This window comes from Salvelinus alpinus, chromosome 27 (assembly GCF_045679555.1).
Source record: "Salvelinus alpinus chromosome 27, SLU_Salpinus.1, whole genome shotgun sequence".
NCBI classification, from domain to species: domain Eukaryota; kingdom Metazoa; phylum Chordata; class Actinopteri; order Salmoniformes; family Salmonidae; genus Salvelinus; species Salvelinus alpinus.
In genome coordinates, this window is record NC_092112.1 from 6,243,257 (window position 1) to 6,257,064 (window position 13,808).

General features: G+C 44.4%; 1 protein-coding gene across 2 annotated transcripts; it reads right to left on the reverse strand.

Moving 5' to 3' along the window:
• Positions 1-258: 258 nt before the first annotated feature.
• Positions 259-10,962, reverse strand: LOC139555921 (uncharacterized). 2 transcript variants are annotated; one of them, XM_071369295.1, is made up of 2 exons: positions 10,605-10,962; positions 259-4,197 (listed from the first exon to the last, which is right to left on the reverse strand). In XM_071369295.1, the coding sequence occupies exons 1-2, from the start codon at positions 10,666-10,668 to the stop codon at positions 3,725-3,727; spliced, it is 537 nt and encodes a 178-aa protein (XP_071225396.1). In that variant the 5' UTR covers positions 10,669-10,962; the 3' UTR covers positions 259-3,724. The 2 variants fall into 2 exon arrangements, with proteins under 2 accessions (XP_071225396.1, XP_071225395.1); XM_071369294.1 differs by having other exon boundaries at positions 10,512-10,961.
• Between the last annotated feature and the right edge of the window lie 2,846 nt (positions 10,963-13,808).

Sequence of the window (13,808 nt, forward strand, 5' to 3'; positions counted from 1 at the left end):
CACAGTGTGTTTAGTCTGGACACTTCCGCTGAAGGCCACTAGATGGCAGACTAAACACACTGTGGTTAGTCTGGATACTTCCGCTGGAGGCCACTAGATGGCAGACTAACCACAGAGTCATAACACTATCTGAGTGGGTTAGTTCGACAAGATTTCAATGTAATTCCTCATGCCAATTAACCAACGTGATAAATGCAATAACATATCAAGAGATGCCCCCATTTGAATTGGAATGTTTTAGATATTAATTTCCATTTTTTATTTCAAGATGTATATTATAGCAAAGACTGTTCCCTCATATTTAATGTTGGCCTCCCCTCTTCCTTACGTAGCATGGGGATGCTGGTCATCGTGTGCAGTAACAGACATTAAATGACTGTAACAGTCAGTATTAGAGAGTTACAATCACTGACAACAACAGACAACAACGGACAGTAAAAGAGAGTCACATTAGCAGACAGTAACAGAGAGTAACAAACAGTAACTGCCTGTAACAGACAGTAATAGACAGTAACAGTAATAGACAGTAACAGACAGTAACAGTAACAGACAGCAACAGACAGTTACAGTAACAGACAGTTACAGTAACAGACAGTAACATTAACAGCCAGTTACAGTAATAGCCAGTTACAGTAACAGCCAGTTACAGTAACGGACAGTAACATTAACAGACAGTAGCAGACAGTAACAGTAACAGACAGTAACATTAACAGCCAGTTACAGTAACAGACAGTAACAGTAACATTAACCGACAGTACCCTTCACTCCAGAGCTGAGCCCTGCTGTTGTTACTGTCTCTCAGGCAGATGGCAACCTGATCTGATCTGAACTGGCCACTAAACCCTTTAATAGTCCAAGTCAATTAGCATAACACTCACCAAGCTACCGTGTAGAAAGGCATAAACGTGCCAGATTACATGTTGAAGGAGCTCAATGATCCATGGTGTGTTATGTCCATGGTGTGTCTGTCTGTCCGGACAGTTGTACGACCCACCCCCACCAACGCACACACACACACACACACACACACCAGGGTTGGGCTCAATTCAGAATTTTGTAATAGACTCCCATTTATCTCATGAGTTTAAATTCAAAACGAACTGGCCACACCCCCACAAGATGTAGAATTTGAGTTTGAGCCAACAGGAAGTAGAATGTAATCCAGTCAAATAAATTCCACTCCGTCATAGAACATGACTGTTTCATTGGTCACCCTTCCAGACACCCCAGAATATATCACGTTTCTCTGGAAACAATGTGCATCTACTCTGAACCTTTAATGCTTAGAATAGACCATTATATTTAATCTGGAAACGATGCAGTTATATTAGAACCTACCTTATATACTGAACAAAAAATATAAAACGCAACAATTTCCACGATTTAACTGAGTTACAGACCACAGAAGGATATCAGTCAATTGAAATAAATAAATTAAGCCATAATCTATGGATTTCACATGACTGGGGCAGGGGTGCAGCCATGGGGTGCAGCCATGGTTCGACCTGGGGAGCCAGGTCGAACCAATCTGAATGAGTTTTTGCACACAAAAGGGCTTTATTACAGACAGAAATATTCCTCAGCTGTCCGGGTGGCTGATCTCAGATGATCCCGCAGGTGAAGAAGCCGAATGTGGAGGCCCTGGGCTGGCGTGGTTACACGTGGTCTGCGGTTGTGAGGCCAGTTGGACGTACTACTAAATTCTCAAAAAAAGAATTTGCCGGCGGCTTATGGTAGAGAAATTATTATAAAATTATCTTGCAACAGCTCTGGTGGACATTCCTGCAGTCAGCATGCCAATTGCACGCTCCCTCAAAATGAGAGATATCTGTGGCATTGTGTTGTGTGACAAAACTGCACATTTTAGTGGGCTTTTATTATCCCCAACACAAGGTGCACCTGTGTAAAGATCATGCTGTTTAACCAGCTTCTTGATATGCCACACCTGTCAGGTGGATGGATTATCTTGGCAAAGAAGAAATGTTCACTAACAGGGATGTAAACACATTTGTGCACAAAATTTGAGAGGAATAAGCATTTTGTGAGTATGAAAAAATTATGGGATATTTTATTTCAGCTCATAAAAAAATGGGACCAATGCTTTACATGTTGCATTTATATTTGTGTTCAATAATATATTGTGTTTTGTATTCTAAAGCCACAATTCGTGATTGAGTTTACATTATATCCCAACAATCGTTGCATCTTTGATTGTTGGAGAATATCAAATACTGTGTATGCCTCATGACCTCTGAACTACTGATCATCCTGACCTCCGAACTACTGATCATCCTGACCTCCGCACTACTGATCATCCTGACCTCCGCACTACTGATCATCCTGACCTCCGCACTACTGATCATCCTGACCTCCGCACTACTGATCATCCTGACCTCCGCACTACTGATCACCCTGACCTCCGCACTACTGATCACCCTGACCTCCGCACTACTGATCACCCTGACCTCCGAACTACTGATCACCCTGACCTCCGAACTACTGATCACCCTGACCTCCGAACTACTGATCACCCTGACCTCCGAACTACTGATCACCCTGACCTCCGAACTACTGATCATCCTGACCTCCGAACTACTGATCATCCTGATCATTAGAACTTAAAAAACGGAACTAAAGAGTAGGCTTTTAATTCAATGTTTACAAACAATAAAAATGTCAACACCTCATTTAAAACTTCTGGGACAATTACTCTATCACTTAGCATTTACAATATACACGGAGTGGACAAAACATTAGGAACACCGGCTCTTTCCATGAAATAGACTGACCAGGTGAATCCAGGTGAACGATATGATCCCTTATTGATGTCACTTGTTAAATCCACTTCAATCATTGTAGATGAAGGGGAGGAGACAGGTTAAAGAAGGATTTTTAAGCCTTGAGACAATTGAGACATGGATTGTGTATGTGTGCCATTCAGAGGGAGAATGGACAAGACAAAAGATTGAAGTGCCTTTGAACGGGGAATGGTAGTAGGTGCCAGGCGCACCGGTTTGTGTCAAGAACTGCAACGCTGCTGGGTTTTCCACGCTCAACAATTTCCTGTGTGTATCAAGAATGGTCCACCACCCAGAGGACATCCAGCCAACTTGCCACATCTGTGGGAGGCATTGGAGTCAACATGGACCAGCATCCCTGTGAAACGCTTACGACACCTTGTAGAGTCCATGACCTGATGAATTGAGGCTGTTCTGAGGGCAAAAAGGGGTGAAACTAATGTTTTGTGTATATATATGTATATATATATATATATATATATATATATGTGATTAATAAGTGATTAATGAAAACAGAATATTCGCATACAGGATTTGTTGTTGTCCTAGATCATTAATTTGAAGAGTTTGTCCTAAAAATCTATTGTTTCAACAATATTTTATATTTTGTATACTTATTTATTTAATTTAACCTTTATATAACTAGGCAGGTACATAATGACATGTTTTACGTGATATATAGTTATATATGTTTGTATAGACTACACCTAATATACAATAAAAGAGGCATTTGAATTTCTCTGAGTTCAATTTCTATTTCCTTTCATTGAAATTCAAATTTCAAATCTGTATCCTGTTTACTACATCAATTCAAATTCAAGAATTTAATTGGAATTTGAACTATTCTTAACTCAAGTCTGAATTGAGCCCAACGCTGACAGACAGACAGACAGACAGACAGACAGACAGACAGACAGACAGTGATGTTATCTATTGACCATGTCCACTTTGAGTCGTAGCGAACTGATGGGGTCTTGACAGAACACAGAAAGGTATTCCACCACCCTGGAGTTCTGTCTCCTCTCGTCCTGCCGTGTCTGGTGCTGCTCCTTCTCCCACCTCTCCTTCTCCCCGTCCACCTGGGCCAGAACACTCACCTGGACCGACCTCACCGTGGCAGCCAGCAGGAACAGCGCCCCCTGTAGGATGTGACAGACTACTGCACACAGACTGAGCCCGGCACCCAGCAGGTCCGGTACCGCTTCACATATCACACACACCCCCTCGAGGAGAAGCGGAGACGCCCGGCCAGCGGAGGCGGGGCCATGGTTTACCAGGTGACAGACAAAGCGGGCAAGGTGCAGTGCGGCGCGCCGCAGTGGGAGCATGGCCAGGTACAGGTGGCACGCTGCTTTGGTGAGGGCGTGGAGGAGGAGCCGCAGCTCCAGGACGGCGTTGCCTGGAGATAGGAGATAAAGGGTAACCCACGGTTACTAACCAGGTCAGCTGCTTAGAGTCAGGAGGCATTAGGCTACAAACACTGTTTAACATCCGATTAATTAATCTGCTTTGATTAAGGCTGACGTGTCTCACCTGACGTGTCTTCACTACCAGACCGACTACAGGGCATACAGACAGACTGCCAGACAGACAGACAGAATGCCAGACAGACAGGCAGCAGGGCATAGAGACAGACAGACAGACAGACAGACAGACAGAAAGACAGACAGACAGCAGGGCAAAGAGAAAGACTGTCAGACAGACAGACACAGACAGACAGACAGACAGACAGACAGACAGACAGACAGACTTTTGGACCTACAGGGGTCTGGTCAAACGAAGTGCACTATATAGGGAATAGGGTGGTTATGGGCCCTGGTCTAAAGTAGTGCCCTATGTAGGGAATAGGGTGGTTATGGGCCCTGGTCTAAAGTAGTGCCCTATGTAGGGAATAGGGTGGTTATGGGCCCTGGTCTAAAGTAGTGCCCTATGTATACTATGTCCCTACACTGCCCCAGTTGTAATCTATATTGAAAAGTGACATTACACCCTCCTTGAGGCAGTGTAGGGACCTATAGATTACAGCTGGGGCAGTGTAGGGACCTATAGATTACAGCTGAGGCAGTGTAGGGACCTATAGATTACAGCTGGGGCAGTGTAGGGACCTATAGATTACATCTGAGGCAGTGTAGGGACCTATAGATTACATCTGAGGCAGTGTAGGGACCTATAGATTACATCTGAGGCAGTGTAGGGACCTATAGATTACAGCTGAGGCAGGGTAGGGACCTATAGATTACAGCTGGGGCAGTGTAGGGACCTATAGATTACAGCTGAGGCAGTGTAGGGACCTATAGATTACAGCTGAGGCAGGGTAGGGACCTATAGATTACAGCTGAGGCAGTGTAGGGACCTATAGATTACATCTGAGGCAGTGTAGGGACCTATAGATTACATCTGAGGCAGTGTAGGGACCTATAGATTACATCTGAGGCAGTGTAGGGACCTATAGATTACAGCTGAGGCAGGGTAGGGACCTATAGATTACAGCTGGGGCAGTGTAGGGACCTATAGATTACAGCTGAGGCAGTGTAGGGACCTATAGATTACAGCTGAGGCAGGGTAGGGACCTATAGATTACAGCTGAGGCAGTGTAGGGACCTATAGATTACAGCTGAGGCAGTGTAGGGACCTATAGATTACAGCTGAGGCAGTGTAGGGACCTATAGATTACAGCTGAGACCGTGTAGGGACCTATAGATTACACCTGGGGCAGTGTAGGGACCTATAGATTACATCTGAGGCAGTGTAGGGACCTATAGATTACAGCTGGGGCAGTGTAGGGACCTATAGATTACAGCTGAGGCAGTGTAGGGGCCTATAGATTACAGCTGAGACAGTGTAGGGGCCTATAGATTACAGCTGAGACAGTGTAGGGACCTATAGATTACATCTGAGGCAGTGTAGGGACCTATAGATTACAGCTGAGACAGTGTAGAGACCTATAGATTACAGCTGGGTCAGTGTAGGGACCTATAGATTACATCTGAGGCAGTGTAGGGACCTATAGATTACAGCTGAGGCAGTGTAGAGACCTATAGAATACACCTGGGGCAGTGTAGGGACCTATAGATTACAGCTGAGACAGTGTAGGGACCTATAGAATACACCTGGGGCAGTGTAGGGGCCTATAGATTACAGCTGAGACAGTGTAGGGACCTATAGATTACAGCTGAGGCAGTGTAGGGACCTATAGAATACACCTGGGGCAGTGTAGGGACCTATAGATTACAGCTGAGACAGTGTAGGGACCTATAGAATACACCTGGGGCAGTGTAGGGACCTATAGATTACAGCTGGGGCAGTGTAGGGACCTATAGATTACACCTGTTATAACACTTCTCTAGCTGGGTCATCCACCTGTTATAACACTACTCTAGCTGGGTCCTCCACCTGTTATAACACTACTCTAGCTGGGTCCTCCACCTGTTATAACACTACTCTAGCTGGGTCCTCCACCTGTTATAACACTACTCTAGCTGGGTCCTCCACCTGTTATAACACTACTCTAGCTGGGTCCTCCACCTGTTATAACACTACTCTAGCTGGGTCCACCACCTGTTATAACACTACTCGAGCTGGGTCCACCACCTGTTATAACACTACTCTAGCTGGGTCCTCCACCTGTTATAACACTACTCTAGCTGGGTCCTCCACCTGTTATAACACTACTCTAGCTGGGTCCTCCACCTGTTATAACACTACTCTAGCTGGGTCCTTCACCTGTTATAACACTACTCTAGCTGGGTCCTCCACCTGTTATAACACTACTCTAGCTGGGTCCTCCACCTGTTATAACACTACTCTAGCTGGGTCCACCACCTGTTATAACACTACTCTAGCTGGGTCCTCCACCTGTTATAACACTACTCTAGCTGGGTCCTCCACCTGTTATAACACTACTCTAGCTGGGTCCTCCACCTGTTATAACACTACTCTAGCTGGGTCCTCCACCTGTTATAACACTACTCTAGCTGGGTCCACCACCTGTTATAACACTACTCTAGCTGGGTCCTCCACCTGTTATAACACTACTCTAGCTGGGCCCTCCACCTGTTATAACACTACTCTAGCTGGGTCCACCACCTGTTATAACACTACTCTAGCTGGGTCCTCCACCTGTTATAACACTACTCTAGCTGGGTCCACCACCTGTTATAACACTACTCTAGCTGGGTCCTCCACCTGTTATAACACTACTCTAGCTGGGTCCACCACCTGTTATAACACTACTCTAGCTGGGTCCCCCACCTGTTATAACACTACTCTAGCTGGGTCCTCCACCTGTTATAACACTACTCTAGCTGGGTTCACCACCTGTTATAACACTACTCTAGCTGGGTCCTTCACCTGTTATAACACTACTCTAGCTGGGTCCTCCACCTGTTATAACACTACTCTAGCTGGGTCCTCCACCTGTTATAACACTACTCTAGCTGGGTCCACCACCTGTTATAACACTACTCTAGCTGGGTCCTTCACCTGTTATAACACTACTCTAGCTGTTATAACACTACTCTAGCTGGGTCCTCCACCTGTTATAACACTACTCTAGCGGGGTCCTCCACCTGTTAGAACACTACTCTAGCTGGGTCCTTCACCTGTTATAACACTACTCTAGCTGTTATAACACTACTCTAGCTGGGTCCTTCACCTGTTATAACACTACTCTAGCTGGGTCCTTCACCTGTTATAACACTACTCTAGCTGGGTCCTCCACCTGTTATAACACTACTCTAGCTGGGTCCTCCACCTGTTATAACACTACTCTAGCTGGGTCCTCCACCTGTTATAACACTACTCTAGCTGGGTCCTCCACCTGTTATAACACTACTCTAGCTGGGTCCTCCACCTGTTATAACACTACTCTACATGGGTCCTCCACCTGTTATAACACTACTCTAGCTGGGTCCTCCACCTGTTATAACACTACTCTAGCTGGGTCCTCCACCTGTTATAACACTACTCTAGCTGGGTTCTCCACCTGTTATAACACTACTCTAGCTGGGTCCTCCACCTGTTATAACACTACTCTAGCTGGGTCCTCCACCTGTTATAACACTACTCTAGCTGGGTCCTCCACCTGTTATAACACTACTCTAGCTGGGTCCTCCACCTGTTATAACACTACTCTAGCTGGGTCCTCCACCTGTTATAACACTACTCTAGCTGGGTCCTCCACCTGTTATAACACTACTCTAGCTGGGTCCACCACCTGTTATAACACTACTCTAGCTGGGTCCACCACCTGTTATAACACTACTCTAGCTGGGTCCTCCACCTGTTATAACACTACTCTAGCTGGGTCCTCCACCTGTTATAACACTACTCTAGCATGGGTCCTCCACCTGTTATAACACTACTCTAGCTGGGTCCTCCACCTGTTATAACACTACTCTAGCTGGGTCCTCCACCTGTTATAACACTACTCTAGCTGGGTCCTCCACCTGTTATAACACTACTCTAGCTGGGTCCACCACCTGTTATAACACTACTCTAGCTGGGTCCTCCACCTGTTATAACACTACTCTAGCTGGGTCCTCCACCTGTTATAACACTACTCTAGCTGGGTCCTCCACCTGTTATAACACTACTCTAGCTGGGTCCTCCACCTGTTATAACACTACTCTAGCTGGGTCCACCACCTGTTATAACACTACTCTAGCTGGGTCCTCCACCTGTTATAACACTACTCTAGCTGGGTCCTCCACCTGTTATAACACTACTCTAGCTGGGTCCACCACCTGTTATAACACTACTCTAGCTGGGTCCTCCACCTGTTATAACACTACTCTAGCTGGGTCCACCACCTGTTATAACACTACTCTAGCTGGGTCCTCCACCTGTTATAACACTACTCTAGCTGGGTCCACCACCTGTTATAACACTACTCTAGCTGGGTCCCCCACCTGTTATAACACTACTCTAGCTGGGTCCTCCACCTGTTATAACACTACTCTAGCTGGGTTCACCACCTGTTATAACACTACTCTACATGGGTCCTCCACCTGTTATAACACTACTCTAGCTGGGTCCTCCACCTGTTATAACACTACTCTAGCTGGGTCCTCCACCTGTTATAACACTACTCTAGCTGGGTCCACCACCTGTTATAACACTACTCTAGCTGGGTCCTTCACCTGTTATAACACTACTCTAGCTGTTATAACACTACTCTAGCTGGGTCCTCCACCTGTTATAACACTACTCTAGCTGGGTCCTCCACCTGTTATAACACTACTCTAGCTGGGTCCTTCACCTGTTATAACACTACTCTAGCTGTTATAACACTACTCTAGCTGGGTCCTTCACCTGTTATAACACTACTCTAGCTGGGTCCTTCACCTGTTATAACACTACTCTAGCTGGGTCCTCCACCTGTTATAACACTACTCTAGCTGGGTCCTCCACCTGTTATAACACTACTCTAGCTGGGTCCTCCACCTGTTATAACACTACTCTAGCTGGGTCCTCCACCTGTTATAACACTACTCTAGCTGGGTCCTCCACCTGTTATAACACTACTCTAGCTGGGTCCTCCACCTGTTATAACACTACTCTAGCTGGGTCCTCCACCTGTTATAACACTACTCTAGCTGGGTCCTCCACCTGTTATAACACTACTCTAGCTGGGTCCACCACCTGTTATAACACTACTCTAGCTGGGTCCTCCACCTGTTATAACACTACTCTACATGGGTCCTCCACCTGTTATAACACTACTCTAGCTGGGTCCTCCACCTGTTATAACACTACTCTAGCTGGGTCCTCCACCTGTTATAACACTACTCTAGCTGGGTTCTCCACCTGTTATAACACTACTCTAGCTGGGTTCACCACCTGTTATAACACTACTCTAGCTGGGTCCTCCACCTGTTATAACACTACTCTAGCTGGGCCCTCCACCTGTTATAACACTACTCTAGCTGGGTCCACCACCTGTTATAAAACTACTCTAGCTGGGTCCACCACCTGTTATAACACTACTCTAGCTGGGTCCTCCACCTGTTATAACACTACTCTAGCTGGGTCCACCACCTGTTATAACACTACTCTAGCTGGGTCCACCACCTGTTATAACACTACTCTAGCTGGGTCCTCCACCTGTTATAACACTACTCTAGCTGGGTCCACCACCTGTTATAACACTACTCTAGCTGGGTCCCCCACCTGTTATAACACTACTCTAGCTGGGTCCTCCACCTGTTATAACACTACTCTAGCTGGGTTCACCACCTGTTATAACACTACTCTAGCTGGGTCCTTCACCTGTTATAACACTACTCTAGCTGGGTCCTCCACCTGTTATAACACTACTCTAGCTGGGTCCACCACCTGTTATAACACTACTCTAGCTGGGTCCTTCACCTGTTATAACACTACTCTAGCTGGGTCCACCACCTGTTATAACACTACTCTAGCTGGGTCCTCCACCTGTTATAACACTACTCTAGCTGGGTCCTCCACCTGTTATAACACTACTCTAGCTGGGTCCTCCACCTGTTATAACACTACTCTAGCTGGGTCCTCCAGCTGTTATAACACTACTCTAGCTGGGTCCTCCACCTGTACGCTTACTTGTTTCGTGTTCTTATATCCGTCTACACAGTGTTTGGTACAATCGCCAGGTATGGTGTTGTATTGTTCTTGTTGTTGCTATAGTTAAATGAATTAAACGATTGAAAACAAATGTAATGAAAGCTGTAATCATACCGCAATTAGGAGGAAGACCGGTGCGCGTGCCAGTACCGCACCGTTCCCTTGACGAAGAAAGATTCCATACCTCTGCTAACCAGATTCTCTTACCGTCGATATAACACAGCAGCCAGAGGAAGGCTATACTCGCAGCCAAGGTCGTCCACCAGTCCATGACATGTAGTCTAGCTGTCGTTTCTCTCTCTCTGCCGAGTGGACGATGCCTGATGCAATAAGCAGGCTCTGTTATGATAGTCTATGCGCATCGCACGACACCGCAAAGTGCGCTTCCTGATCAAGGTAAACGTAGTAGTATATTGGATATTCGATGGATTCGGTTTTCTCCTCAATAGCTCTTGAACCAAGCATAACATGATTATGAAAATTCTATATTCTGAATCAGGTTTGGATGGAGAACAAACCATGTTTATTTATTAATTGTTTTATAAAATAAAATACGATTTCGGATTTCCATCGCTCTTAAAAGAAATCATGCCATTACTATGATAATTATATATTCCGAATCAGAAGATTTAAATTCCAACAAAACAAAATATGTGGATTTTTCTTCATCCTCCTCTGATTCACATAACATACATTTTATATTCATGGCATGATTGGTTCAACAGATAGATCACCTAATATCCAGTATGAAACTAATGTTACCTTGGTGTGGCGGTACCACCTCATCCGGATAAACGACAGTATGATAAGGCGTGCTCTAAGCTACCACGGCAGAGAGAGAGACAGTAGGTGTGCCAACTGTAGCTGTATTTGGACAGACAGAGACCTGTGTCAGGTGCCCAGAGGAGCATTGGGTCAAATTTCGACCTGATTTAAGCGTGCATAAACGGAAGATAATTCCCTTTTTATGCACTTTTCTCTCTATTCGTATTCTGACCTTTGAATTTAAGCATGAGAATAGCATTCTATATACCAGCTATTCGTCCAGGGTGGAGATCTAAGAAATGACATTGTGGCAGAGAGTTGTGTCTACCAGATACGCCGTATTCTGACCTTGATTTAATTCCACCACGTTTATGCGTGAAGAAACCATCAATAAAGTCGAGCGCACCAGGTGGAAAAAACATCGGGTTTATTTTTTTCTGATATAAATAACAGTATTGTCCAAGCACTGTCATTTATACATTGACAATAGCTAAGGTAAATGAGTAATCCTTTTGGAGACGCGATTGTAAATACATTGTAAATTGTAAATACCAATCCCTGGAGATTAATGTGAAACCAGTCATATGGAAGCAAACTGAAAATCATATCAAGATGACATGTATTGGGTCCCGTCCATTGTGAAGTAGGCTATAAAGAGCTGTACCATTATTCCGAATTTTAAATGTGTGCCCTCATAATAGTTTTGTGGATGACATTTGGAGGCCTAATCTACAGGCTTCCGTAGGTCTAAACCTGCCCACTTCATGTATGCGTTTTGACTATATGAGCTGGCTTTTCTCCGTTTTATTTTACAGTTTGTATCGTGTTCAATATTAGCCACCATCAGTAATATCCACATATATTTATAACTGTGACTTTAGTGTTGTTTTTTCAATTTGTATATATATATATTTTTTTTTACATCATTCCGTTTCCGTGTCCCTTTCTTTCCTCTCTCACGTCCTTGTAAACTGTTCACGAGGGTCGCTAGCATCAGTGGATCATATTCAGATAACGTTGTGCAGTAATTTAGGACATGTAGCCTATTGAGTCATTATTTAACTCAGACCACACGTAGCAGGTTAAACCTGGAGCCTGGCTCATGGTTCATGATGACTGGACCGTTGTCATACAGGTCCAGGACTAGTGAGGAACAGCCATATAGGACTGTTGTTTAACCTCTATTGTACACTCTTTTTCCCACCTTCCAATATGTCATAGATTGATCTTGAATATGGCAACGTACAGGATGAATCAAACCACTGTATTTTTGATTCATCAATATATTTAGTGTATAAATTCTCCCCTACCGGTTTTTTAAAATGATTTATACATATTTTCCTAAAATGTGCCTAAATAATCTACAAGATCAGAGTATTTTTAAATCTACCAGTTGGTGCTGAAACATATTAGCTGTATTCTGAGCAGGGAGTCAGTGCTATTTAAATCTACCTGGAACCCTGACATGTTCACCGGACGTGCTGATCCAGTTTCTGCTGTTCTGCCTGTGGCTGTGCGTGTTTGTGTGTGTTACTGTGTGTGTGTGTGTGTGAGAGACATTGTGTGTCAAATCAAATACCTAGGTGTCTGGTTAGACTGTAAACTCTCCTTCCAGACTCACATCAAACATCTCCAATCCAAAGTTAAATCTAGAATTGGCTTCCTATTCCGCAACAAAGCATCCTTTACTCATGCTGCCAAACATACCCTTGTAAAACTGACCATCCTACCAATCCTCGACTTCGGTGATGTCATTTACAAAATAGCCTCCAAAACCCTACTCAATAAATTGGATGCAGTCTATCACAGTGCCATCCGTTTTGTCACCAAAGCCCCATATACTACCCACCACTGCGACCTGTACACTCTCGTTGGCTGGCCCTCGCTTCATACTCGTCGCCAAACCCACTGGCTCCAGGTCATCTACAAGACCCTGCTAGGTAAAGTCCCCCCTTATCTCAGCTCGCTGGTCACCATAGCAGCACCTACCTGTAGCACGCGCTCCAGCAGGTATATCTCTCTGGTCACCCCCAAAACCAATTCTTCCTTTGGCCGCCTCTCCTTCCAGTTCTCTGCTGCCAATGACTGGAACGAACTACAAAAATCTCTGAAACTGGAAACACTTATCTCCCTCACTAGCTTTAAGCACCAGCTGTCAGAGCAGCTCATAGATTACTGCACCTGTACATAGCCCATCTATAATTTAGCCCAAACAACTACCTCTTTACCTACTGTATTTATTTATTTATTTTGCTCCTTTGCACCCCATTATTTCTCTCTCTACTTTACACTTTCTTCCACTGCAAACCAACCATTCCAGTGTTTTTTTTACTTGCTATATTGTATTTACTTCGCCACCATGGCCTTTTTTATATTTTTATTTATTTATATATATATTTTATATATTTTGTTTGCCTTCACCTCCTTTATCTCACCTCACTTGCTCACATTGTATATAGACTTATTTTTCACTGTATTATTGACTGTATGTTTGTTTTACTCCATGTGTAACTATGTGTTGTTGTATGTGTCGAACTGCTTTGCTTTATCTTGGCCAGGTCGCAATTGTAAATGAGAACGTGTTCTCAATTTGCCTACCTGGTTAAATAAAGGTGAAATAAAAATAAAATTAAAATAAATAAAATG

Coding starts and splice junctions, on each gene's coding strand:
- LOC139555921 (XM_071369294.1), bottom strand. CDS start 10,668: ATGGACTGGTGGACGACCTTGGCTGCGAGTATAGCCTTCCTCTGGCTG. Junction 4,198..10,511: donor CGGTCTTCCTCCTAATTGCG/GTATGATTACAG, acceptor TCCTATCTCCAG/GCAACGCCGTCCTGGAGCTG.